Here is a 27860-nt window from a genome sequence, read left to right as displayed (position 1 = left end):
ATGAGGGCTGTGAGCAGGAGTAGAGTAAAGGTCCTGTCTAGTCAGAGCTATATTTGTGTTAGTGGGGCGGGATGGTAAGTGTGACGATTGTTGTTGTTTCTGGCTCGGTATCATCTCTAAGCCCAAGGCTGTGGACATCGTCTTGTCGTGCATAGGGCAACAATGAAATCTGAGCGGTAACCAAAAATTATGTGACAGAGAAATTAAGATAATAGTGTAATGCAAGTCCCTTGAGTGGTTGAATGGTCCAAAGGATGTATGGTCTAAACATAATTGATTTGTGAGTAGTAAAAGTATAATTAAATATTTATTTTATAACAGATTACATAAATTTTGATGATTTTTTTACTAGAAGAGATAAAGGTGGTAATCTTTGCTTTTAACTCTGTCAGAGTCAGTAAGTAATTTAAGTCTTGGTACCACTTGCAAGTTGATTATTTGCCTTTTCATGCCATTATTTTTATTTCTAGCACAATTTCTGTGGATGTTCCACAAGTATAAACATTGCATTTTGTGTTCTGTATCAAATTGTGTCACCCCGATATATGCTTCATGTTATTTGCCATGTCTTTAGTCAGAGAAATATTTACAATTAAAATTATTTATAAATTCTAAAGGCACTATTTTGGTGAAATTAGTATTTAGAAAAGTTTTGTTGTATTTGTATTTATTGAAAAAATAAATAATTTTTATGAAGAAAAAGAATTAATAAAAATAATAACACTGAAATATCCTTTTCAAAAAAATTGTCTTTAAAATAAACCCATTAAATCTTGTCTGTATATTCGTGGTTTGGTTTCCAGGAGGCGTAAGGTTTATCCGCAGCAGGAACGGCCACGCGAATCTTGTTCTCGGTGGCTACGTGCACTACGTGAGCAAACGCCACAAGAACATGGAGTATTGGCGTTGCACGCACTACGACAAGGATGGTTGCAGTGGCCGCCTGACCACCGTGAAAGGGGTGGTGGTTAACGTCCGTGGGGAACACAACCACCTGCCGACCGAGGGAGTATCCTCGACAAGATTCCGCTTCTAGTGCTTGTGTCATTCTCTGCATCGCTAATTCCAAGACTACACTGTCAGCTTCGTTTGTGTTTGCTGAAGAAAAGAGGTTGAAAAAGTTCTGTTTCATGTTTGCTACAAAGAGAAGAATTTGTGACATTGCAGGACCCTGCTTTCCCCTGCTTTGCAGAGTATTCTTGTGATACAATGTTTTTCAGTAATGCAGTTTATCAGCTGATTATATGGTTTAAGGTTAAGGCTACCTAGTTTGGTACTGGTATTTTATTGTCATGAATATTTTTGAAATAATTTCAGATATTAATTATTTTTATTCAGAAAAGCAGTTCACTATTTTTTTACTTTTTTTTTTCACGTTGTTTGCCAGGTTTGTAGTTGTCTAAGTGTCATTTTCAATGTTTATTCACTTAAAAAAATTGTTTTTTTGTCCTATATTTTAACGTTTCTGTTTATTTGGAAGCTATAATTATAGTTCTTAAACATTGTGTATAGTTTTTGGAAAGGAAGGGACGAGAGACAGGTGCCCAAGGTGGCAAGTCCCTGGACATTTTTTCAGCTGCTGAGACATTCTTGCATTTTCTGTATGAATTCTTATGATTAAAAAATCTGCAGGTGTTGGCTTTCATGGGAGGTTGTTAATTAATCACAATTTTTGCACTAGCCAATCAGAAAGAACTTTGTGCTTATTCATGTTTGTTTTTTTACAGAAAAGCATTGATGTAAGGGTTATGTAATTTGTGTAGTATTGTGTGTGTCCTTGGGTGTAAGAGGTGTGCTGTGATTGGTTGGTGAGGTCATGAACCTGTCATTTTCCTGTGGGTGGTAACCTCATCAGTCGTTGTTAGAGTGCTGTGCCGATTGGTCATGCCGCATTAACTTGTAATCTCTTTGTCTTTTTTTTTTGTTAATTTTCATTGTTTTATTTAGAAAATAGGCCCCAGACATGTGGCGCAAACCGGATAGTTTGTTGGTTTATTCTGTACGTAGCAGGCAATGAGGTTGCTAAGGATATTATTTCATAAAGACACCGAACTGAAGAGCGCTCTGCAAAAGTGAGTGAGTGCTTTCTTTCAGACGCACATGTATTTTTCGTCAGAAGAATAATTAATTGCAAAATTCATTACAAAATCTTTTATTTTAAAATAAACATTCATAGTTTTGAGAGAGCCAACAGTAATCAACAGAACTTTACACTCACCTACCTGCAACAGCTGATGAGGTAATTTGTAAGTTTTCTTTTGAATGTGCAAGGAACAGTCATTGTCTTAGCCGGGCATGATTGCAACTTTTCACAATTTATAATATGTACAAGCTTTCAATATATTTGTGTGATATTACTTTTTTTCATTTATTTTATGTAATGGTAAAACATTATCCTTATCCCCACTACCAACAGATTTAACTTAAGTGCAATCACTAACCATTAATTTATTTTTAATGTTTGTGAACTTTAGTAATTTTGATTAATAATCCTCATCTTGTAATGTGTCTGGTTGCATATGATGCTATAATGTGCAAGCACATTTTGCAATGTTAGCTTTTACTGTGTAAAGTTTTTCTTATTTACTGCTTGTATTCCTTATGCTATTTTTACATTTTACTCCTTGTCTGATGTTGAGAATGCTTAAGGCTGCATGAGAAAATTGAATTTCTCTGGCAGTGCAGCCACAGATTTGCTAAATCATTCTGCCGGGATAAATCATCTAGTTCCCATTATTAATATTGCATCGAATTTGCGTAGTAATATTCTCAATGAGTAATATGAAACTATTAAAATGAGGTGTTTTTATAAGTTTTTGAAATGCTAACGTATACCTAAATAATTAAAGAGCGCTAAAGTCATATAAATTCTTATCTAGGTGTTTAGGCACTCAGTAATGATTGTTACGTACTTCACAGACTTACAGGGGTTTATCCCCTTCCAATTCATTATTTTATATTTACAGGATTTGTCTATAAAGTAATGAGACTGGCCGCTCCACGGCGGGGGATGTGTGGTGGGGGGTCTAAACTAAGCAACGGACCTGGTGACCGTCGCTTCCGAGCTCTGATGCAGTGAGGATCACGTTTGGCGCACAAGCTGTATTTGAGTTTTTGTCACAGCAGAAAATATCCAAAATGGAGCGTTCGCTGGAGCAGCGCTACGCGATTAAATTTTGCTTTCACCTGGCCAAAACCGCTTCCTATACACTTGCCTTGGGTTAGGGAGGCTTACAATCACGACGACCTCTCCTAAGCTAGGTTTGCACCTTCAGGATTTTTTAATCCATGTGATGTCTAGTGTGTGAGTGTTGTGTGTTATTGAAGAAATGATGAATGCTTCTTGTACATGATTTACAAATAGTCAGTAGCTAACATTTTTAAGTTTGCTGCTTTGCCTATGTAATCTAGTACAAAATTTTCTTGGTGTGGTTTTTTTTCCCCATAGAATCATTATGATAAACTGGTTGTGTATTTGTTAAGCATATTTGCTTTGTAAAGTCCCTCTGAATTACCTACTCCGGTAAGTTAACAATAAACACTGGGCAGGTTGTTTGAATGTAAAGATGTTGTTACTGTATAGCCATAGAATAGCTTACGAACCACTATTATAACTAGCTAAGTTTGATATTTTGATACATTTTTTGAACTGTGATATTCAGTTTGAAGTCCGTGTTTGTTAAAATAAAATGTAATAAAAAATTATGGTGTAAAATTATCTACTTTTTTCTTAGTTGTGCTTTAATTTTTAATATGTTACACAGTTAAAACAAAATTAAATAAAAATGATATTACAATAATTAATGAGCTTCGACGTATTAAATATAAACATGTACCTCATGGTTACATTCTCAAACAATGAATATATTTTTGCATTTTTTAGAGACTGTTAAGTTGGTAATTAATTTATAATGATAGAATGAATCTGTTCACTGTTACATCGTTGAAGAAACACGACAAACAAAACTTCAGTAAGAAGAAGGCTTGATGAAGTGAAATTAAAAAAAAAAAAAAAGCATATAATGTAATGCTAACTATTGACTATCAAAAAATGGATTTGTTGAGTTGTTGATGTAATGTCAAATGATTATGTCATGGGTGCACATTTGGCACTCGCTTTCAGTTTGTGCTGACTGCCGCCAAGTTATTTCAGTTGATACAATTGAATATTATCTGGTAAGTAACAAAAAGTCGGTAAGTATGTATGAACCAAATATGATAGAGAAATGCCCGTTATAAAGTTTTTTTTACTGTTACTTGTGTAAGGTTAACTGTATGAGTAAATAATGCACATACATGTGTTGTCCTCTGCAGCGTACGTAGCTGCGGGATTTAACTTCGGTGTCAGGAGTGGGACAAGCGTAAAGCCTGTTGTGACGCTCGCTGTTGTAGGCAAGGTGCAGTTCATCACCAGCCGCAGGGGGCACCTCCAGCTGGTGCTGGACAACTACGTGTACAAGAAGAACAACGTTAAGGGCAGCAAGGTGCACTGGGTGTGCACCCACTACTACAAGACCAACTGCCGCAGCCGCGTGGCGACCACGGAGGGGGAGCTTCACCTCACCATGACCCAGCACAACCACGGGCCGCAGTTGAAGGACTCCAGCGAGCTCGTGCGAGATTCTGGCTTCCTTGACTTGGTATAACCCCTTCCCCCTGACGCCAGCCATCTCCGCGGCGACACAGCGGAGATTCACAGTGCGTTCGGGGCGCAGCTACAACTGTGGGAGCAGTCCATTATGGTGAGAGGGCTGGTGCATCATGTTGAGATTTTAAGGAATGGACTGGGTTATCGCTTTGTATCACTTTATTCGTTCAGTAATCAACATTTCGTCACCTTACACCATTGATGGTTATTCTACCAGTGAGGAAGAAAGAAACGAAAACGAAAAAACAAAATAACAAAACAATTGCATAGTGAATAGTGTTGCCACAGGGCATAATATAAGGGTCAAACAATCGATATATAATAATGGTAATAATAATATAGAGTGCAAGAGTTCAATGTCTCAATACTCTCCCTCATTGAAGAGTGCACTTTAGTCGTCATCACTTTAGTCCAATTCCATCGATGTGGTTTGATAGCTTCGGTCTGTGAAGTGGTTTTGTTAACATGTCCGCTAATTGGTTGTCCGTTGATATAGGTTGAATGTCAATTAGTCCTTCCTGTACGACTTCTCTGACGAAAAAGTGCCGGATCCGTATGTGTTTTGTTCTTCGGTGCATTTCCGGGTTATTGGCTAGTTTGATAGCGGATTCATTATCGACGTAGAGGCTCGGAGTCTCACGAAGGCTGCCGAGCTCTGTTAGAAGTCCTCCCAGCCAGACCAATTCCCTTGCGGCCTCACTGGCGGCCACGAGCTCTGCCTCAGTAGTGGATATTGCAACGCTGGTCTGTCTCTGACTGCACCATGAAATTGCTCCTCCAGCATACTTGGATATTATCCCTGATGTGGACCGTCCGGTGCTGGGGTCTCCACCAAGATCCGCATCACTGTAGCATTCGAGGAAACTTGGGTCCTTTCCTGATTGGTATACGATTCCAAGTTCCTCAGTTCCTTTCAGGTATCGGAATATTCTTTTGACACAAACTATGTCTTCAGCAGTTGGTTTTTCCAGTGCACGCGAGGCAACGCCTACAGCGAACGCGATGTCCGGTCTTGTTGCTACCATTAAGTACATCAGTGCGCCTACCGCTTGACGATATGGGTAGTTTTCGATTTCTCTCCCTGATTCAGAATTCCCTTGTGGATTACTTACAATGGGTGTCGACACGCTCCTACAGTTTTCCATGCCAAATCTCTTCAAAATCTTCCTAGTGTAGTTCCTTTGGTCTACTTTGATCGTACCATTGTCTTGATGGGTTACTTCCAGTCCGAGGAAGTAGGACAGCTTCTTATGGCTGACTTTGAACTCAGATTTCAGCGCTTCCAAAAAATTGTCCAACTCCCTTTTGCTGGTTGATGCAATTAGCCCATCGTCAACGTACAGTGCTAGGATGAGTTGATCTTCACCTATTTTTCTTGTAAATAGACAGGGGTCAGCACTACAAGTAGTGAAATCTAGGGTTTTCAGAAAATCAACGAATCTCTTGTGCCAACATTGTGCTGCTTGTTTCAGTCCGTATAAGCTCTTTTTGAGTCTGCAGACTTGATTTGTGCCGTCATTGTATCCTTCGGGTTGCTGTATGTAAATTTCTTCGCTATCATAGAGCTCACCATAGAGAAAGGCAGTGGACACATCAAATTGGGCGAGTGACATCTTCTTGCTTGCTGCGATGCTTAGGATGGTTCTTATAGTACTCATCTTCGCAAGAGGACTAAATGTTTCATTGTAATCTACCCCTTTCTCTTGTGAGAACCCTTTGACGACTAATCTGGCCTTGTATCTTTCAATGTTTCCATCTGGGTTTTCCTTGATCTTGTATGTCCACTTGCAAGCCTGTGCCTTCTTGTCTTTGGGTAAGCTCTGAAGCGTCCACGTTTCGTTTTCTGTCAATGCCTTCATTTCTGTGTTCATAGCTTGTTGCCAGCTCTCGGAGTTTTTCGAATTTATTGCTTCCTGGTAAGTACCTGGGGTGTCGGGATTTTCTGTCTTAATGAGTGAAACGTATTCTTCGTATCGCTGGGGGGGTCTTATTTTGTCCCTGTCTCTCAGTGCCATTTTCTGGTTTTTGACATTCTCTGGGTCGCTGAATTCTAGGAAATCTTCCAGATCACTTGATTCTTCTTGACATTTTTCGGGAGTATTTTGGCTATTGAACTGTTTTTCGTCCTCTGATTCGATTTCCTTTTCTTGACTCTCTTGTGACTGAGATTCCTCACACTTTTTGGGAAGGGAAATTGCCATTTTCGTTGTCAATGGTTTTTCGTTGAAGACTACGTCTCTGGATCTTATAATCCGTCTTCCGTTGTTCCATATTCTGTATCCGCAGAAGTCGTATCCAACTAGGATACCTTTGATGGCTTTTTTGTCCAGTTTACCCCTTCTTTGCTTTGGTATGTGAGCGTAGCATTCGCTTCCTATTATCTTAAGGTGCTTGAGGCTTTCTTTCTTCCCAAACCAAAGTTCAAATGGAGTCTTGTCTTCTATTGTGGTTGGACCAGTTCTATTTAGAATGTAGACAGCTGTATTGGTCAATTCAGCCCACAATGCTTGAGGTAGGTTGTCATGAGCGTGTAACATAGCTCGAGCAGCTTCCACGACCACTCGGTTGTCTCTTTCTATGTATCCGTTCATCTCGCTGCAGTAGGGCATCGTGAGAATCTGTTGGATACCTTGGTCATCTAATAATCTCTTCATTTTGGAGTTGTCAAATTCTCCGCCGTTATCACTCAGAAATGACTGTGCCTTGTGACCAGCACGTTCACATTCTTTCAGCACTAGGAGGAATTTTTCATAGACCTCAGATTTTTCCTTTATGAAATATATGAATCGAAATCTCGTGAAATCGTCTTTGAATAATACATAATAACAGGAACCTGAACATGATGGTTCGAATGGGCCGCATACATCGGCGTGGATGATTTCACCGGGTGCTGTGGCTCTTTTCTTTCTGCCAAACTTGAGTCTGTGTGCTTTGCCATAAACACAGCCTTCGCAAACTTCAGAATCTATCTTGACAGTTATGCCTAGTTCTCGTTCGATGAATGCCTTTACATGCTTCTTATTTTGATGTGCTAAGCGTTCATGATAGAGCTGCAGAAGATCTTCGTCGCTGGATACAGAGTTTACATGATTAGCACTGGATAGATGCAGTTGATACAGTCCACCATTCCGCATTCGGGAGCCGGTCAAGATGTTCTTGTTATTGACTTGGAAACAGCATTTCTCGGCTGTAGAAACGAACTTGCTGCCAGGGTTTTTGTCCTGAGCAGACAAGACAGAAAATAGGTTTTTGCTCATTTCTGGCACGTACCAAACATTAGAAAATGTTAATTCTCTCTGTGTACCGTCAATGTAGGTGTGCACAACAATATCGCCTGTACCGATGGCTGGCACACTAATGCCATTTGCTGTTGTCACCTTATGGGGAGAACTGAATTCTTTAACAGACATAAAAAGAGACTTGTTGTTGCAAACATGGTTTGTGGCGCCATTATCTACAAACCAATTTTCATTATCACAGTTGGCGGAAAATACATCATTGTTGGTAGCATATAACACCATGTTGCTGTCAGAAAGGTCTTGAGATTTATTTTTAGGTGGCCTACCATCCCTTTTCCATTGTATGCAATTCTTAATAACGTGACCTTCTTTATGGCAGTAGTAACAGGTTACTTTGGACTTGAAATTATGTTTGAATGCAACAAGTGCCTCTTGTGAGTCTAAACATTTGGCCTGAGAGCCTTTGATTGCTAATTCTCTTTCGTGGGTACAGAGCTGACTGGTTAAATTCTCAACCGTCCTTTCACTTTTAGGCATTAGAAGCCAGCTGGATTTGAAAGAGAAATACTCAGGGGGCAGAGTCTCCAGAACCTTACAAACGAGTAACATATCTGGCAGAGTTTTAATTTCCATGCTTTCAGACAACTGTATGTTGAGGTTATTCCAAATATTTTTAATCTTTGACAGGTGACTAGCCATGTCGTCATTGGAATCTGACTTGTACGTGAAAAATTGCATACATAGACAGAAAGCTTTATCTTCAGTGACACCTTCATATAATCTATGTAACTCTTGCCAGACTTCCTTTGAAGTGTTGTACCTCATTACTTGTGTTAAAGTTTCTTCTGTCATGTTACTTGTCAGAATCAATAAAGCTTTCGTGTCCGCATTTTGGTAGAAGTCTAATTTGGTATCATTTGGTATGTTGAGCAGAAGCCGTTGGATCGGGTGGGACAGGCTTGGTCAACTTGCCGATGACAACGTCCTCACCCCCGGGAATACTTCTGAGTAGGATAAGTACCTTGTACTTCCATGTAGCCCAGTTGTTCTTTCCTTCGAGATTGCCAATGTTTACCTTCAGATCCATTTCGAAAAACTTCGACCGACTAATGGATCAAGAACTTGAAACGGGTTAACACACGCGCAACGAAAAGATAAAGTCGATAAAAACAGTCCTGCGATTCTGGGCCCATAACCTGTTGAGATTTTAAGGAATGGACTGGGTTATCGCTTTGTATCACTTTATTCGTTCAGTAATCAACATTTCGTCACCTTACACCATTGATGGTTATTCTACCAGTGAGGAAGAAAGAAACGAAAACGAAAAAACAAAATAACAAAACAATTGCATAGTGAATAGTGTTGCCACAGGGCATAATATAAGGGTCAAACAATCGATATATAATAATGGTAATAATAATATAGAGTGCAAGAGTTCAATGTCTCAATACATCAAACGTGAAAGCAAATGATTATGTGCAAACTTTTCAGTTTTTAATTAAATGATTATGTGCAAACTTTTCAGTTTTTAATTAAATGATTCTTCAGCAGCGTTTCACTATAAAGATAATTTTGTTGGTAAAACAAACTAAGAAACTGACACATGAATTTATTTCTTAGAGGTTAAGTTTATGCTGTGTTTGAGATGGTATCTAAATACAGTGGAATCCCCATATCCGAAACCCACTAATTCGAAAATCTAATGAGTTTTAGATGGCAATAAATATTTAATAAAATAAAATTTTTCTTATTTAAAAAATTATATTTGGTATCATGACCCAATTATCAATATAGTCAGTGTTTTCCCGATTGTAAAAATGTTATAGGCTGTGTTATGTGAACTGCTAAATGCTTAGAAAGAGATGTGTTTCACATCACACTGTTGCATTACAGCAGTTATTCTGTTAATTTGAAAATATTGTAATCCAAACAGGTCTCGGCTCATTTAGGTCAGATTAATGGGAATCCACTGTTTTTTTTTTAAACCTCTTACCTTTTTAGTAGGTTATTTGTACTAATTTTTATGTGTGTAACAACATAACATATTTTATGTTTTAGTCATACGACAGTATTACTTTCTTCTTGTAGTAAAATATATTTGCATGTGTCATTTTCAGTTATTTTGGTAAATTTGCAGCCATCCTGTTATACACTTTGTTGCTTATCCTATATAATCATGTTTACTTCATTTGGAGAACTATTTTACTGAAAGTAGGTAGTCTTTTAAGAGCTTGTACATAGGTAGTCATAACCATGTTGCATGCATGAGCAAGTAATATTTTGCTGTTAGAACTTGTCAATATAATTAGAAATAATTTAGTAACTTTATAGTAAAATCTTAATAAAAGTTGAAAACATTATCATTTAATGTTGTCTACTTGAGGGGAACTTAGTGGGTTTTCTGCTGAATTTTTTTTTGCTATAATTTCTATCTTGAACAATTGATATATTTTTCTGACTTGATAGGACAAAGTTATGAATGTAGCAGCTTGGTATGAACTAACAGGATCCAGCTTTTACCATTACCATAAGAAGGAATTACAGATAATTTCACACAAAAGTGTCAACTATTTGATTTTACAGATGTCCAAAGTTATGTCCTAGGCTGTTTTGGGTCATAAAATATGATACAAATTGTATGCTGAAAGCTTTAGGATGATCCTACTAATATTATAAACGCAAAAGTTTGTAAGTATGGATGGATGGATGTTTGTTACTCAATCTCGCAAAAATGGCTGAACGGATTTGATTGAAATTTGGCACAAATAGTTTATAACCTGGATTAACACATAGGCTACATATTTATGTGAAATTCCATCCCTAAGGGAGTGAAAGTGTGATAATTTCATTTTAAAACAGAAAAAATCATAGGTCATGGACATACAAATAGTGAGTGTCATTTCTCTATGTCTGCCACACGATCATAAACATAGTAAGTTCTGGCAAATTCATATCCTTCTCCTTGGTCAGACCAGCCCGCTTAGTGGAGCTTGCAGCGGCTAGCAAAATAAAGGCGCTAATAACAGTTTTGTTCTTAACTTCGTCAATAGATAGAGTTGCCTTGAATTTTAAACGAACCATCGTTTGATGCGTTTGTCAAGTCTTGAATTTTCTTTTGTTTGTGCCGTATGCGTTCCTATACCATTCATCCGATTGCGATGAAATTTTGGTGAGTTAATAGGTAGCCCGAGAGTCGTTTCAATAAATGTGTTTATTTCATATTATATAGCGGCACTTTGTCAGTTTTCATTGTATAAGTGCGCACACATTAGACAATTTAATTAAATATAAAAGAGAGACAGAGATAGAGTGATAGATATAGAGTGAGATTGAGAGAGACAGAGATAAGTTGAGGTAGAGCTAGGTATAGGGAACGAAATGGAGTTAGATAAAGAGATATATAGATGTATAGAGCTATATAGTGTGGTATATAGAAGAGATAGATGGTGGGAGGTATAGATGTATATATGTATATATAGAGATAGATATACATAGATATATAGATGCAGATAGAAATATATATATATATATATATATATATATATAAAGATGGATAGATCATTTGTATATGTGTAACTCCTTCAAACATATTACAAAACAAAACTGAATGAGGCATTGCAACGCATGCCGAGCATTAGATAGATAATGGAATATTTTCTATATAAGTAATCTTTTATTTTTTTCACCTTTTAGCTATAGTGCTTTATAGAGTCTAGATTACATACAGACTACCAATTTTTAGATATATTAAGGTAAATAACTAAACACTGGCAGAACGTCTACTGGGTTCTGCCAGCGATATAAATTATTTTGCACATTTGACATTCAAACGAAGAAGACAATATTAATGTCTACATCTGATTTCGAAAAAGGTCCCCTTCACCCTGTGTTCAGCCCGGGCAACGCCGGGTACTGCAGCTAGTATTTTAATAAACCAAATGTAAAAAAAAATTAAGCCTCTTAACCAGGGAATATGACACTTTTCATCAACACAAGATAGTTAACAGGTTGAACAGTTGCAGAGTACTGATAAATGTTAAGGGCCCTGCCTACCCCAGCACACACATGGTGTGCAGAACTTCAGAAAAAACCACGCAATTTAAAAACTGATCAAGATATCAGAGTGGGGTCGTGTTTAAAAAAAAATAGCATTTAAGAATACGCCAATGGTGGATAAGTAATCCTGTTTCTGTATTATGTTTTAAAACTGTATTTTTATAAAAGTGTAAATGGATAAAACATGTGGTTTTATAATATTTTTTAGGCCTGTAACTCTTGGTAGAGATTCTTGAAATCACTCAAGGGACTGGAAGTACATCTTTGTCTTCATTTCTCAGCCATATAATGTTATTGTTACTGCTCAACTCTCATAGTTGCCCTAAGCACGATGAGGAGACTGCGCGTCAATCACGGCTTTACTCTTTAGCGTAATACTGCACTAGAAGCATCAGTGAGCATTGCACTTAACATCCTTTCCCTCACAAATACACCCAGGACTAGGTGGGCCCCTTAAGGGGAATTGCGTGCCACTATCTTGTATTTTTTAAAATATTTTTGCCATAATTATAATTATGAACTATTTATACCAATTTTTAGCATGTGAAGGCATATATCATATCTCCCAGGCCTTCTATACCTTGTTTCAACCACATATTTACTAACAGGCTCTAGTCTTTAACTCACGCGGGTGCCTACAACTATCATGATAATCATACCAGTTCACAAGTATTGACTTCAAAAAGTAGCCAAAGCTAAGTCTTATTCCCTGTCAAACTAAAACATTTATCACATAAGCTTTATTGCATGCGGTATCAAAATATTTAAAATTGCATAATAGCCATGTTCAATACCCCTTAAGTTCTCTCTGCAAACTGATTTTTAACATTATTTCGTACACCATGTCTTCCTCTTAATAGTGGCAGGATCAAGCTAAACGATGACTCAGGTTGTGTGTTTTTTCTATGTTAGATTTTCTTATGTGCATGTTAGTGTCATTTTTTTATTCACGACCGGAGTTATAACAACTTTTTGGTTTGGCCGGAAAGCTAGAGGAAGTCAGTAGGGGTTCATTTTAGCCACGGCAATCAGTCGTTGTTTCTTCACTGTGACTGCTGCCAAGATGAAGATGACCACTGTGTGATTCGTGGGCATTGCAGCGTAGCAGTACTGTCTATAGGGTGCATGCTAGGTGTGTGGAAACCAGTGTGTAGTGCCAACATTAAACTTTTTTTTGCCAAAGAACATTCGAAAACATGTCGTAGCATGCAGGTAGCATGTTAAGCATGTTAAGCTATATAATATCATAACTTTAGTTTTCTTGAAAAAATGTGGTACAAATATTTGCACTGCATCAGACATTAAATGTACGTGTAGGTTTGTAACAAAAGTACGAGTCTCTTGGTGTATCATTTAAATAGAAACACACATTGTTAAACACTGGACTCTCAATCCAGGGGATCAGGATTCCAGTCTCGGCATGGTCATACTGTTATCACTACAGGCATGATCCTTTACTCTAGACCATAGCTTATTCCATTCCCAGTATCCCTGGCCTGTTTCGTTTTATGGTATGTCCCATCACAGATGACGACATTTGGAACCTTAGAACCATTGAAATTTAAAGATTATAACAACATTTTCGATAACTCAAAAGTCCCGTATGCTGGATGTGAAGTGAACGCAAATGAGTCTTTCTTCATCTTGGGCTTGCATTTTGCAGGGCCGGCGAGGTTCATCCGCAGCAGGCAGGGCGGGGTGCAGCTGCTGCTCGGCGGTTACGTCTACGGCATGAAGTACAGCAAGCGCGGCAAGACGTACTGGCGCTGCACCAGGTACAACCGCTACGACTGCCGCGCGCACGTCACCACCTGCGACGGGGAGCCGTCCTTCACCTACGGGGTCCACGACCACCCTCCTCCCCTCTGCGCCGGGACGCCCGGTGGCAGGCCCTGGCCAGCCACGCTCCAGTGGGGCGAGAAGTGTTTGAATTAGCGTACGAGGAACACCAAGACGTTAAAATTTGGCAGTGATGAGGCTGGAATTTTTTAGGTGAAAAAGGCAATATCTGAACCAAATTTAAGTTTTCGATGTTCGAGGAGTGCAACGAGGTCATCGCAGGATGAAGCAAACGCTGCCATGTTTCTTTTTCCAGGTCACTTTATCCCAAGAAGCTTTGCAGCTTATATGTGCGTTGTGTTGTGCTTTTTTGGAAATTGAAAACATTGCTGACTTATAGTAATTAAATTTTATTTCTTCTTACTGTTGTTATTTAAAAATCTCTTTCTCTCGCTGTCCCCTATTTTTGGGGAAGCAAAACAGCAAATTGTGTGTGGGGAGGTGTAGATCAAATTTTACCTACATACATAGTATCTTCACTTATATACATAATTTCCAATGAAAAGACTAGGGACGCAAATAAACCCTAAAAATATTGCTTTCAATTATTAAAGTCTGCTCAGTTAGTAGTTCACAGTACATTCTAACAGGACTTGTTTTAATTTTTCCTATTATTTTTTTGTAATAAAATTTTTAGGAAAATGACGTTTTTTTATTGAGTTTATTGATACTTATCTAAATTATTAGCTAAGCTATTTTTTATTTAATATATTTGTTTCTTTAGTGTCCAATATGTAGGAGTTGAAAATTGTTACAATAATAGAAACACATGTTTGTTAATTGATTATTTAAATGAAAAATGACCTGGTGATAATTTTTCATTTCTCAGCAAATAATTTAAACACAAAAAAATATATTTTGGGTGATTTTTCAATTAATAATTGTGTGTACATGTACACACACACACACACACACACACACACACACACACACACACACACACACACACACACACACACACACACACACACACACACACACACACACACACACACACACACACACACACACACACACACACACATATATATATATATATATATATATATATATATATATATATATATATATATATATGTACATGTACACACAATTATTAATTGAAAAAAAAAATATATATATGTGTGTGTGTATACATATATACATTATACACACACACACACACATGTATATACATATACACATACATTCACACACACATATATATATATATAGTGTTACTTACCGAAACTTTGGAAAGAAATGCCATTAGTTAGGTAGCACTGTTGTACACTCTGTTAAAATAAACATTTTGTGCCCATTTAATGCCTTTGTAGATTTTGTAGTGGTGTTATAAAGTTATAAAGTTTGCTATTATAAATTTATATGTTATAATTGCTTGAGTGCTAATTACCTCATTAGTGTGTGTGTGTGTGTGTGTGTGTGTGTGTGAGATGATGACATGAATTTATTCTTAATGGTCTTGTAAATTTTGTAAAATATAAAATGTGGATTATTAGTGTTCATAAGTTTGGGTTATGTGCACGTGTATATAGCAGATAGAAACTTTTGGAAAATGTAGTAATTTGTCTTACCAAATAATATTTTGCACAGTACCTTGTTGAAAGTAATAAACATTACAATTACATATCTACTTGATGTCTTCTCTATTTATTTTTCCCATGTTGGCTAGTGGTATGTTAGTATGTTATGTCTAGTCTCTAGTGTCCAGCTACATAAAATGCAGTGTGCGTACTTTACTTCTTTCGTGAAGTAAGCACATGAGTTTACAGAATCAATAGGAAAGGTACTCGGTGGATAAGACTGGCAGCATCCAGTCGTGTAAAGTTTTAAGGACTAAATTATTATTTTTTGTCTAGGTAGGTATTTGTTTTTATATGAAAGCAAATATGGTACTTGTTATGAGTCAGTTTCGTAAGCCAACTAGATTTATATCTAGATGAGATTTAAAAAAAACATTTCGTGACACACAAGGTTCATTGGAGAAAACAGTTGTAGTAACATTCGGGGGGGGGGGGGGGGGGGGGGGGGGGGGACTTGCACACTGCAAGGTTGATTCTGTTTCCTGTCTCTGATCATATTCAAGTAATTTATGCCATACTATTATTTATAATATCAGAGTTTATTCCAAATTTACCGATTTTATTCACGTATTTGATTGGCATCTGCAGTAAAATAAGATCAATTTGCATATTTTCAAGTTTAGTCATGCAAATAACTGCCAAAAAGAAAGGTCTTTTGATGCTTAACGTATAAGCAACTGCACAAAAAAATGTTGTGTATATGTATGTTATAATCTTAGTTTTACTAGTGCCAAGGTTCCTATTTGCTATGATAAATGCCTATAGGTTAGCAAAAATGTTTGAAAAAAAAGTATTTCACATTTTTAATTGACTTTTATAGCTAAATTTACTAGACTTAATACTTCAGAAGTTTAATACTAAATTTTTCATGTAAATTGGAAGACATTGTGCAACCTAGTTTTAAGGGGCACATTAAACTGCAGCAATCTAGTGTTTTCTGTGACAGTCAATAGGTCTGTGCAACAACTGAAACTTGATGTCGTCGGTCAACATCTTTTACATGTCAGTGTAAGCTTGACACTTTGGTCCCAACGTACCGGTCGCTAAGTATCGGTATTCTAAAATAATGTTGACGTGTCACACAGCGTTACAGGTAAGCAGTCTGTTGGGGGGGGGGGCCTGGTTGGTTTTTAAAGTATTACCTAGACGTGTAAGCTAAGTTGAAGCTACGTTTCGTACCGTCCTGCTGATGAAGCAAGCTGAGCCGTGGTGCGGAGTGCTGGTACTGACGCAGGTTTCTCTCGCAGGCGCGCCAGAGTTCCACCGCACGGAGCGGGGCGGGCACCTGCTCGCACACGGGGACTTCCTGTACCGCTTGTCGTACCAGGTGGTGGACCGCGCCTACTGGAAGTGCGTCGACAGCAACGCCCTGAAGTGCCGGGCGCGCGCCATCATCGCGGCCGGCCGGCTGAGCGTGTCTTGCGGCGAGCACAACCACCCCCCGCACCACGACAGGATCCGGGAGAGGCGGTGGATCACCGACAAGTTCAACCGTGAATACTGTTAGCTCGCCGGTGAACTGGGCGGACACTCACGGTAAATATCGGCTACGCGTGGTCCGTATTTAGTATTGCTTGTGTCATATTATAAATGTTAAAGGTCTTGCAGATAAATAAATATTTGTCTTTTTTCTGTGTTGATGTTAACCTGTAATTATTATTGTAATTATTATTTCTTTTTTTAGATAAGTTTTATAAATTAAAGCTGGACATACCTCTCCATATCTAAGACTTTATCTGTGTACTTTAAGACACCAGCGATCCTAGCTACTTTAGTATATACACTGGCTAAATAGTTAACGGATATCCGGAAGTAGTTCCGAAGGTGATTTGTGATAAACGGGCTGCCTCTTCTCTCTTTCTTCCTTCCCCCTATTTCCCTGAAATTGTCTGATGTCATACTAAATACCAAAGCTATATCTATATGAAAGTTTGGATGTTGAGGACAAGGAATGTATAAAAGGCAGATATGGGTCATTTAACTCTGATGTTTACAATAATGGCCACATAAAACAATGTGTGTGTATACTGAAGAACTAATTATTTAACATGGGCATACATGATAAGAAAAAAAACTGTACAATAAAATACATCTTTCTCGGACCTAACAGAATCCAAATCCAGGTGTTGTTAGATTTAGTTTATTTTCTAAACTGAATAATTTTGAAACTATATTTCAAAAATGCATTAGTAGTAATTTTCCATGAGTAAAACAAGATATTTGTGGGTCTAAGTGCATAAATTATTATTAGAATTCTAAAAGGCTATATGTTTGGGCAATGTTTTATTATTTCTTTGTTTGAAAAGAATGAAAAAAAAATACACTACCACCCTCTTTGTCTTTTAAGGGTGGGTGTACAAAGAGTCCATTAAAAAAGTGAAACATACTGCTTAATTGGTTTATGAACTCACCTTGAGCTTAAAAATACCATTATTAAACCCCCATTAGGATCAAATAACTGAAGTAAGTAGGCCCTTGAGGCTATTCGTGTACAATTACTAAGCCTGTGTGAATATCAGTTATTTAGTTTGAATAGAATACGAACATCAAATTTGAATAATAAGAATTAGAATTCCACTAAAATTTTTTTTTCACATTTAACAAATACATATTGAAAGAAAAAGTAAATGTGTGGCTTCTGGAAAATTAGATAAATAATACTAAAGTGAAAGGTTGGTTAGGTTAAGTTAGCTACAATTTATATAAATAAAATTTTGTTGAAATTTTTCAATTTTGAAAGGCAAATATAGTAATTATTTTTCATGGTAATCAATACAGGATCTGCAAATAAAATAATATTTTAATAAACAGTGCAAAGCGAATATGTAAGGCAGTTTCAGTATGTGTGAACCAACTTCAAGAAAGTTGGTTTAAAAAGAATGTACAGTGAGCATTTTTAATCTATAGTTATATGTGATGTACATCTAAAAAAAATTTAAAACTTGTTTGTTTTTTCTCTAAGTGAAAATAAATAATTATTTATATTAAAATATATTAATTAATATTTGTGGATTATATTTTTTGGCTTCGTTTATTTAAAGTATAGGAACACAGACGATGCTTAGAATGTTCTCCTCTTTTTGTGTCCAGTCTGTATGTGGTTGGTAAAAGAGGCAAAGTTTTTTTCCCAACTTTTAGTGTGACTTTCTTTTTGGCCATGCGGGAGAAGATAATTGCCTGAGCTTTCACTGCTCTAGGAGTATGTGTGGGCCTGTATCCGGTCGGTTTGTCGTTCACTGTGTATTATACACTTAAAAAATGTTGTCGTCGGTTGTTAGGCTTTAGGAGTCTTTGCTGTGAGTATGCGACCAGATGTTTTCCACAAGATCTATACTAGATTTTTCTCTTCGCCGCCCCGTCCTGAACTAAACTAATCACGATTAGGCATGCATGACGTGTGTGTTTCTACGCTCTGATTTGAAAACTAAACTTTAACACCCGTGCAATGTTTTGATTTTTACAGACGCATATTTATCCTTATCAGTATTCTGTCAGTTCTAATCTATGACCTGTTGGACTCTCTTTTTGGGAAAATACTTCAGCTGATAACTTGGGTGTTAGTAATGGTTCCGAATTACTGTGTTAAATCCAGCTTTACATTAATCTTTTCAAAATTTACGTGGCCAGTTGTAGGAAAAAACTCCTCATAAATAACCTTAATAAATTTCTTAAATCCTGTGGAAATTTTGGCCCCGCCAGATGAGAAAATCTTTGATCTCGAAGATTTTCTAGCCTTTGGAAATTCCGCACAGCCATATCTGTTTGTATATTTGAATATTCACACAGGCCTAACAATTACTGATTAATTCTCTGTTTATGTAGTCACATAAAAATCTAAATTTAACTTTTAGTTACTTCATATACATATATACAGAGGCAAGATTATATGTTGAATAGCGATAAAACCAAATTAACAGCGAAATTCAGTCAGTATACCACCAAACATCGAAATGGAAGTCAATACACAGCTTAACACTGAAATGGAAGTCAATAACACTGCATAACACTGAAATGCAGCAAAATTCACCTAAATTACAATTATAGCCAGGGCTAGATTTTAAGCAATATTTTAACCTGCCCAACGGACAGGTGTAATCGAAAATTTGCCTGTCCGCCATCCAATTTGCCTGTCCGCTGTTTTACCCAAATAAAAAAAATTTCAAAGTCGCTAAAAAAGTGAGAAAAAAGGATTTTTGCTATATTTTGCACCTATTTTTATCACACACTTAACATCCTTATTTAATCATAATTTTCAGACGAGTCACTGTCTGAGTCACTGCACGAAGTACTTGGCTGATTCTGTCTTGAACATCTTCGATAAGGAGGCTGAAAGGGTCGACGTTTTCTCTGAACATTATGATACCAGAGATTTATTGCTGGTGCTGGATCAAACTCACTTTCAGCCATTATTGTTTATTTATAGATATTGTCAAAGACGTTTTATTTGCAGTCGCGGTCGCGGTCGCATAAATGTTATTAATCACCTCTGCTGCATTAGTGCGTGCGAATAACCTCGGCGTCACAAGTTGCACCTGTCCACCGGACAGTTGCCTTTTTTATTTTGCCTGCCCGGACGAGTTTTTGCCTGTCCCGGGCAGGCGGACAGGTGCTAAAATCGAGCCCTGATTATAGCTATTAAAATTTACAATTAATTTCATAAGTCTTTATGTAGGTTATTATTTAAAATCCTAAAATATTATGTACTAAGTAAAAACATTTCTTAGTTTCTATCTACAGTATTTCCAAAGAAAAATTTAATAAAAGCAGTCTATAGCTGATACCATACAGACAAGGGTAAATGGCCTGCAAAGAATCACCACAAGAAAATGTTTACGTACCTATAATGATTTTGGGGTTTTAACATTGTATATTGATTTTTTTATTATTGAATGTTATATTTGAAGTTTTTTTTAACTTTCATCAATATATGTAGTATTGTTTAGTGTGCACATTTTAAGTATGTTAACTCAAATTGTTGAAGCAGTTGATCAAAGTAATTGCGCTTGATTATTAGTGTTATTACATGTGTTTAAATTTTGAATGACGATAACGATGAAATCCAGTATTTTTATTGATGAAATGTGTGTTTTCATTACACCATAAAATCTTGGTTCTGTTAATACATCTTTTTCACAAATTTGAATTTGAAATAAAATTAGTATATTTTAGGTGTTTCATAATTGTAGAATAGATATAGCTAAACAAAAGAAACAGACTATATTTTACTTGTCTGTAAATTTTTTTTTATAATTGCAAACAATCTGGCAAAAAAATATTTTATTCATAGACATGTATTATTTTAAAAATGTTATTTTAAAAATGTACGTATTACAATTCTTTATGCAGTACCTGTTATTGACGTGTTAGATGTCCATTTGGTCATATAGCATTCTGATACACTGGGCTCCGTATTGCGTTATTTTACATTTAGTCACTGTAATTATTGTGTAAACAATGTGAAAGTTTATTTCTTGGTGTTGCGCCACACTCTCGCCATACTAAGTCAAACTAGACTGTTGAATGTTATCCTGTTTAAGAGATTCTTTTGCCTTGTGATATAACTGAAATGCTATCATTTACACTAAATACACATTAGAAAAATTTTATATTTTTGTAAGAGTAAAACAGAATATTTATAAAAGTAAAAGATAAAATTTTCCAGTGGGTTATGTTTTAAGCCTAACACAAAGTCAAATAATAGTTACTCTTAAACCATCCTGTATTAAAAAAAAAATCTCATGAATTAATTTTTAATTTTAATTTGTTATTATATTGCAGTTATTTTCAGCATATTAACGACTACCATTTTATAAATTAGCATTTGTGTGATCACTGATCATTTAACTTAGAGTGTGCGGCTATGCAGCCGGGTGCTGTTTGCTTGGGGGCATTGTGAAGTCTTCTGAAGATTTTGCACTAAAAAATTCATCATTGTGGGAACTGATATGTTCGGTTCAGTTCTTGATCAACAGTCCACAAAATTGCTCACCCAATTAATTTGTGCTTAAAAAAATGGCATACATGAAACACCATAATTAAATTATGGCATGAGTCAATAATTAAAGCATTATTATTTTATTTATTGATAAATCTCAGTACAAGAATTGAAAATTATTTGCCACTATTGTAAGGCAACAAGAAGCTGATTTGAGATGTAATCCACCAAACAACATGCAGAAGGGGTTACTAACACATTGGTGTCACATCTGGGCTTATCCATTCTGAATTAAGTTTTCCAGGGACAAAGGCTGTGGTGAAATCCTTCCCCTATTAACCTTGATTGTATGTCTGTATCTATTCTAATAACCTTGTCAAAGAGATGCAAGTCCGAAATAACTTAATAAAGTAACAAGATCGGAAATTTAAAGATGACATTGGTGACGGTCATTAATTTTTACAAAATGTATGCAGGAATTAAATTAAATTTATTGGAAAATTTTTAAATAAAATTTTTCAGAATTTGGTGAAAAATAATTGTCAGATACGTTAACCACTGGATAGTTTTCTGATTTTGAAATTGTTTAAAAAAAAGTTTAAAATTTAATAAATGGCATACATTCCATTTCGACATATGTGTAAAATTAACAGAGGCAAGTGCGAAGGAAGTGTTTAGTATTATTTTGTATTAATAATAATTTTTTTTTAGCTTAAGCAACTACATTTTAAACCACTTGCCTACATTATGCACATGGTCTGTCCTCGCTTGTTTTTCTGAGCAAGTGTGATCTGTGACATACAGTGGTGAGAGAATCAGGAGTGCATCTCTTGGCTGCAACACTTGGTGACTTGTAGCTCAGGGACAGTATGACTACTTGTTAAACAACAGGGACCTTAGCTTATGTTTTACCATCAGGAAGTTAAATCACAAAAAAATAAATTATGTATTTGTTTTCTTAGTTCCTTCAATAGAGTAAAAAAAAAAGTGTTTCCTCTGTAATATGTGTGTGTGTGTGTGTGTGTGTGTGTGCATGCGTGCATGCATGCTGCTGTACTTACAAGGTATTGTGTAAAACATGTATTGTCATTGATTTTCTTATGAAGTGGTGGTAAGGCCAGAAGAGAGAGATATTTCTTTTTGTTATGAATGGTTGTTGGTAGAAATACTAAAAATCTGTACCTCAAGAGCCAAACGAGTCTGAGTCAAAACTGGGTACTTTTTATTTTATTGCAGATTATGTCTTAAAAGTTGGAAAAAATCCCCCATCTGAAAGAAATCAACAATAACTTTCTTGTCGGTCACAAACACATATAGGGTTATGGAAAAATAGTCATTGAAAAGCACTTTTATTTACTCTCCTGTAAAGTTGTAAAATTATTTGTTTGGTTCTGAGGTACAGGAGTGAAGAACAAGTAACAATATTAATGTGTGAGGTTTTAACAACTAACCTTTTTCCTCTGTTCAGTCATGTGATGATGCTGCCAGGAAACATCAGGTGGTGGGGGAAGAGGGGATACCCCACTCCCTCTCTGATGTCAATGTTAAAACAATTTCTTTCTTTCATGCTGTCAGTGTGTTGATCATTTCAATATCTATATTTTTGTATCTGTATTAATACTCTGTAGAATTAAACTTTAATTTTTCACTGTCAAAGAAAATGGAAAGAAAAAACAGTAATTGTTAAGGCCAAACTAATTTACACAAACAATTTTTGGATATGTTCCTTGATGCTACCATTAAGTCAGATATTTTACTAAAAATTTGTTTTGGTAAATTTCTTTCTGTTTGCAACTGGTTGCCCTGCATTTAAAATGTTGTGTTACTAGGACCACACAACATGGGAGAAATAGTTTTTTTACTGGTTACCACCATGGATATCATCAATGATTAAATACCCTCAGGTTTCTTACTTAAAAATCCACTGAGTAATTTTTCAAAGCCCTTATTTGTTGATGTTTTTTCAGAACACTTCAAGAGCTGAAAGTTCTTTTCAGCTTGAGTCAACTCTACTCACTATCATCTATTAGGAATTAATTGTAAATTGTTGTTATTGAATAAACAATTTTTTTTATTGTAGATGCTTATTGGGATTGGTTGTGTCACCTGATAATCCCTACCGTTATTCCCATTCTTACATTTTGCTAAGAGGGATTCTCCTTGAGAACGTATAACAGCGTGCTCTCTGTTGCAGGGGAGATGTACTACATTCCTAGCCACAAGGGCCTACCCTTGTTGGTGTACGACGGCTTCATCTACTGCATGTCGCACCGGCTGGGCGACCGCAGGTACTGGAAGTGCATAGAGTACTGCACGGTGAAGTGCGGGGCGCGGGCCATCACCCAGGACGATGCCCTGATGAGGCTGAACCCGGTGGGGCACTGCCACGGGACCCACCGCGACGAGATCCGCAGGCGCACCAGCCTGCTGGGCTCCGTGTCGGCTCCTTGGTGCGAGCGCTGGCTCAGCGGGACTCCCCTCCTCGGACAGTCCGAGCCGGCTCCCGGCAATCCGGGGCTCAGCAAACATGGGGATTTTTGACTTCGAGTGTAACTCTCCAAAACTGTAATAGCATGTATTTTTCAGGAAAAGATTTCAAGACTTAACTTAGAGTTAAAATACTGTGACATCGTCTGTGTACCGTGATTGGGGTGGGTTTCTTTGCTGGCAAATGTCTGCTGTTACAATACCAATCACAGTAATTCAGTGTGGAAGCAAACTTGTCCTTAGTGGCTTGGTCTCTTGCACACTGCTGCCAATTGCAAATAAGAAACAGCTGGCACAGGCATACCATATTTGCAGTCGAAGGAGGTTAATATATTTTCGTGGAAAATGTCTGCCCCTAGTTATCATTAACAGTGTATTATACTTATTAAAAACTATTTTTTCGCTTGCTTATACACTCGATGTGTTGAAATCACTGTCTGAACTTTTACATTTTGTCACAGTGGAATGTTTTACTTTAAAATCATTTTGTATTATAATTTTTCAAAACATTTACTCTAAAATATAATGTGTGCACTTGTGTTGTACCACTATGTTGTTATGTCAAGATAACTGCTACCTATTAATTTTTTTGTTATTTTGTACATAGAAACAGAATAAAAAAGAATTTGCTTGCCTTGTTTTATAATACTATTTCTATCCCTAAAACTTAGAATGTATATAAGATAAAGTTAAAAGAAGACCTTTGCTGTGATTATTGACTATATGTTTGTGATAAATATAGAACTTTACGGTGGTTCATCACTTGTAGAAAGTTTATATCTTCTGCACAGCAGAACTCTGTGGATCTTCCTGTAGAGCTTTCAAACTTAGCAATACAGCTATAGTAGCTATCAGTGTGTGTCTTTTTACTCCTCCAGTGTGTTTTGTATTTACAGTGCATCAGTGACTCACACCAGTATCCCCCCAGCAAGGTGTTCTAAATTAAATTTCATGAACAATGGTAGGAAATAAACTAAAATAAGCTTTGTAATGATTACACCAATTTTTTTTTTCCAATGAATTATTTAAAAAAAAAATCTAACTGAAACATTTTAAAAGCAATGTCAAAAATCATAGTTAACGTGGGCTATACTTGTTGAAACATCTGCACTCGGATCTGCAGTGGGTGTAGAGGAAAATAAGTATGTAGTGGGTCTAAAAATTACCCGAACCTTAAGAGTGCTCATAAAATTACTGCAATTTAATTTAATTTTAAAAATTATATTCATAATTTTTTTAATTTGTTTAATGAAGTCACTAATAGGAGGCAGGCTGATGCTTGCTATTTTGATATTGCTTAAGCATTTGATATGGACTAATGGTTAATCATTCAATTATTTTTGGAAACTTACTAAATTTTGGTTTTAGTGACAATTTTGTTGATTGGTTCTCCACCTATCTAAATAATAGATCTTTTTATGTATCTTTTAATGATAATATTCGCTCCTTGTCTAAAGCTTGCTCAGGAGTCCCTCATGGAAATACATTGTCACCTCTACTTTTTAATATTTTTTATTTATGATATTTCTCAAGTTCTTAATCACACTACTTGTGTACTTTTTGCTGATCTAAATTTTTTTAGAAAAATCACAGCATTCCATGACAGTATGCTAATTCAAAATGACATACGTAAATGCAATTAACATGTGGTGCAAACAAAATTTAGTTACTTTAATAATAAAAAAATCAAAATAATGTATTATGCCAGAAGATATAAACCTCTTAAATATGACTATAAATTAGACAATGCTTCAGTTTCCAAAACATCATTTTTAAAAGATCTTAGCATTATTTGAGATTCTAAATTATACTTTCATCATGTATAATATTTAATTTCCCGTTCCTGATGAACCCTTGCCCCAATTAAGTACAGTACATCACTTTTTATGCTACTAATTTTGATTCTATTCTCACTTAATTTGGCTTTAATCAGATTAAAATCAGAATACTGGTCATTAATTTGAAATAGTAATAACATATCTGATAGTGAAAAAAGTAGATCACGTTCAAAACAAATTATAAAAATAATAAATTTAAAGAATTTTCTCAACTTACTTTAACTTCCCTTTCAGATCACATAGCTTATTTAGATCGCTCTTTTTGTTTAAATGATATAATTTCAGAATCAATTGCTAGTATATTTTAGATAATACTGGAGAATGTCCCATTTCAGTAGTCGCTTATCATCAGCTTTGTGTACGGTTTATAATAATAATTATATTATTTATAGGTAAATTCAAAACTCTGACAAATTTTATTTGAATTTTTATTAGTTAAAATATTTATACTTGGAATATTTTTACCTTCTATTTATTGTTCTTGCGCTCAATTCTTTATTTTATGTATATATATGTATATATATGTATATATATCACAAAATATTAATTTAAAATTAAATATTTCCTTGAAAATGTTAAATTGTTTTATCACTTTGTTTTTCCAATTAAGTTTGTTATATATTTAAGTTTTCCATAAAAAAATAATAGCTTTAACTTATCTTTTGTGAACTACCACATTTTGTCGTTCTCAAGAGACCTGGTGTTGATATTCGTTAATTCCCACCCACCTGCACCTTCTGCACCTTTCACACCACCTCCTGAGCAGCTGTAGCACTTCAGTTGCTGACGTTGTAGTTGCAGCTACCAGTGGAACTGTCTAGTTGTTACTCGAATTCTCTTCTGGTAACATGAACACCTTAGTTACTGTTTAGTTGCAGAAGATACAGCCCATTCGAAAAAAAAAAAAGCTATAAAGATTCTAAAGAAAAAAGGTTTTAGAGTATAAAAATAATTTTTTATGATGGTGGACTTAATGAAGGGAGGTTTAGCTGTAAAACTTTCCATGGTACCAGTGGGTATCTGTATAATTTGTATTGTTATCTGTGCTGATTAATTTGCTGAGATTGGCAGAACTGAGAACCATGACAGACACATCAATTATTCTTTAATTATTCTTTCATTAAATAAAGTTCATTTTAGTACTTAAAACTAATTTTGATCACATTGCATGTTCTTTTTAACACGTAGAATGCAGATAAATATTATGTATTTATTAGCAGGAAACACTTGAATGTGGATTGTTTACTTATTTTATGTGCAGATATAATTTTTTTTATTTTTCAGATAGCAGTAGCATAGTGGTTCTGCAGTATGCCACAATGTTGGTAGGTTTATTTTGAGCCTGAGGTTATCTTAATTTCCTTTGGTGCATTTTACAATCCAAAAAAATAAACAAGTAGGATGTGAAGTTTTTATTATAATAATTAAATAATTCTACATTTTAAATAAAAATGTTTATTTTGATAATACTTTAGGCAAAAATATCATTGATCATGGACTCGAAATTTCTCTGATGAATTTTCAGTTCTGAAAGTACGTACATTTTTATTATGAAGCATCATTTAGACCTATAGCATTGTCAGTAATTCTGTGCGTTACACTGCAACACAAAATTATACTGATGTAATTAGCAGGAATGTGCAGATATTTTGTAGTGCAATCAATATTATGACTTTCAGAACATTTTATTTTCAATTTCAATAATAAATTCTTTTACTTTATGTCAATGAAATATACATTTTTGAGTCAAAGGATTATTTAATGGCCTAATGAATTTTCATTTGGTTTACATGAAATTACTGTACTATGTAGTTTTGAATCCAATTTTTTATTTTATAATGAAAAATCTTACTACTTCAATTATCAATTTTAATTTTTTAGTTTTAAACATGTTTAGTTGTTCTACAGGATGACCTTCAATATAATTGCTCTAAAATATAAATGAATCAAATGTAGGGTGACATTAATATAATGCCTTGAAATTAAGGTGATGTAGAACATAAGACTAGCATAAAAATTAACTCAACCATGTTTACTTTTCATTTCTGTCTTGTGAAAGTTCATCATTTAAAATTTTTTTTTTTCACCTAAATAGTTGTTGCATTATAAAAATCAATCCTATTTACCCTGCAATTTGTGTAAAAAAATGTTCTCCAATTATTTAATTAGTTAACTAGGTAAGCTTAGAGAATATTCTTTATTAAATGAAATTACATTATTAAAATTTTAATTTTG

The 27860-nt window shown here is 35.6% G+C and overlaps 2 protein-coding genes across 2 annotated transcripts; both read left to right on the top strand.

Moving 5' to 3' along the window:
* LOC134534558 (FLYWCH-type zinc finger-containing protein 1-like) lies at positions 1-16872 on the top strand. The gene is made up of 6 exons (XM_063373039.1): positions 1-74; positions 826-977; positions 4393-4640; positions 5311-5392; positions 13607-13867; positions 16613-16872. Exons 1-6 carry the CDS (start codon positions 1-3, stop codon positions 16870-16872), a joined length of 1077 nt encoding a protein of 358 aa, XP_063229109.1.
* Positions 16614-27860, top strand: LOC134534007 (FLYWCH-type zinc finger-containing protein 1-like). The gene is made up of 2 exons (XM_063371895.1): positions 16614-16901; positions 23495-27860. Exon 2 carries the CDS (start codon positions 23500-23502, stop codon positions 23839-23841), a length of 342 nt encoding a protein of 113 aa, XP_063227965.1. The 5' UTR covers positions 16614-16901; positions 23495-23499; the 3' UTR covers positions 23842-27860.

This window comes from Bacillus rossius, chromosome 7, assembly GCF_032445375.1.
Source record: "Bacillus rossius redtenbacheri isolate Brsri chromosome 7, Brsri_v3, whole genome shotgun sequence".
Taxonomy (NCBI): domain Eukaryota; kingdom Metazoa; phylum Arthropoda; class Insecta; order Phasmatodea; family Bacillidae; genus Bacillus; species Bacillus rossius.
This window is presented reverse-complemented; position numbering and strand designations above follow the sequence as displayed.